At 36.0% G+C, this 1792-nt stretch overlaps 1 protein-coding gene across 1 annotated transcript; it reads left to right on the top strand.

Moving 5' to 3' along the window:
• Positions 1–590: 590 nt before the first annotated feature.
• LOC144553034 (Thioredoxin superfamily protein) lies at positions 591–1559 on the top strand. The gene has a single exon (XM_078301102.1). It carries the CDS (start codon positions 707–709, stop codon positions 1373–1375), a length of 669 nt encoding a protein of 222 aa, XP_078157228.1. The 5' UTR covers positions 591–706; the 3' UTR covers positions 1376–1559.
• The last annotated feature ends 233 nt before the right edge of the window (positions 1560–1792 follow it).

The raw sequence follows: 1792 nt of genomic DNA, 5'->3' as shown, positions 1-1792 counted from the left end.
ATATGAAAATAATTTAGTTTTTCATTAAAAGAAAAATCATCTAATTATATGAGTTCGGTTACCATAATATTGATAAAGATTTGTCACCAACTCTAAATTTTGTGTTTACATGAAAATTTTAATTTTTGTAAAATTATTTTAGGATCCAATTAAGTGGAAAATTACTGAATAATGAATATATTAAAATTAACTTAATGTATTAAAAAAATGTAACTTAATTTTTAATGATTGGTGTTTACATGAAAATGTATTTTTTTTTAATTATTTTAGTATCAAATCAAGTCAAAAAATAATAAATAATTAATATATTAAAATTAACTTAAAATTATCATATTTAATCCGTTTGACTTGATATTAAATACATTTAAATACACTATTTGTAAAATAGATTAGTAAATTTGTTATTTGAAGTAGATTTAATAGGTTTAAACTTTTGTAGAATTCACGGTGAAATGCCACCGATATCACTTTCTAGTTGTATCATGATTATGATACTATCAAATTACCGACAAGATAGAGTCTCCCTGCTCTTTTCTTGATTATGATACTATCAAATGAACGACAAGATAGAGCTTCCCTGCTCTATCTCGTGATGCACGCCCCCGGCCTCTCGTTTCATAGGCCGAATATTCACCACCACCGATCTTAAAACCCCATCAAACCCCCTCATCTGATCATCTCTCCAAATTTAATCCCAATCACAACCATGGCAACCACCACTTCATCCCTCGTTTCCACTTACTCCTGCCACCGCCAAATCCGCACACCTTGTCTCCCCTCTCTCGCTCTCACCTCCTCCTTCTCCACTTCCCTTCGTCTCAACAACCACCACCGCCACCGTACACTCAGGCCACGGTCATCCTCCTTATCTCTATCCGTCACTGCCTCAATCTCAGTGGGAGACAAACTCCCTGAAGCCACACTCTCTTACTTCCCACCAGAGGGAGACCTTAAGACAGTGACAGTCTCTGAACTTACCAAAGGAAAGAAAGCGGTGCTCTTCGCAGTGCCAGGTGCATTCACTCCGACATGCTCTCAGAAACACCTCCCAGGTTTTGTGGAGAAGGCGGGGGAGCTACGTGCCAAGGGCGTCGACACGATTGCCTGTGTGTCTGTAAACGATGCGTTCGTGCTGAAGGCATGGAAGGAGAAGCTGGGGTTTGGTGACGAGGTGCTGGTGCTGTCGGACGGGAACGGTGAATTCACAAAGGCTCTAGGGGTGGAGCTTGACTTGACGGACAACCCGGTGGGGCTTGGAGTGAGGTCGAGGCGGTACGCTCTGCTAGCTGAGGATGGTGTGGTTAAGGTTCTTAATTTGGAGGAAGGTGGAGCGTTTACTACCAGCAGTGCTGAGGATATGCTCAAAGCCCTCTAATTTTGTTATTTAATTATAATTATGGTGATAGTTCATATATGTTTTGTATTTTTTTTTTTTTTAAGTTGAGGTGGAAGAAAACTGAGCAACTTTCGGAAATTGAAGGAAATATAGAAAGTTCTGTTGTAATTTGTTTTTTCATTAATGTTTTATCAATATATTGAAATTTTAAGTTTAGGAATAATTTCAGTATTGGATTTTTTTTCCAAAGAAAAGAAGGAAAATATTATGATGTAAAATTGGTGCACTACATTTAAGTGTTGAAAATTATTAGTTTTCTATCATAAATCAAATATTATATCATTTCTTCACGATCTATTTTTTTAATGAAATTTATTGATGTATATTTGGCATTATGCAATATTGCAAGGGTTAAAAATTATTACTTTTTCTAATATAATGAAGTTGAATTATTTA

Source organism: Carex rostrata, chromosome 4, assembly GCF_964058835.1.
Source record: "Carex rostrata chromosome 4, lpCarRost1.2, whole genome shotgun sequence".
Taxonomy (NCBI): Eukaryota; Viridiplantae; Streptophyta; class Magnoliopsida; order Poales; family Cyperaceae; genus Carex; species Carex rostrata.
Note: the sequence above shows the minus strand (reverse complement) of the source record. Positions and strands in the feature narration are given on the sequence as shown.

What these genes read in the sequence shown, in the direction of transcription:
- LOC144553034 (XM_078301102.1), top strand. Translation starts at nt 707, where the DNA reads ATGGCAACCACCACTTCATCCCTCGTTTCCACTTACTCCTGCCACCGC.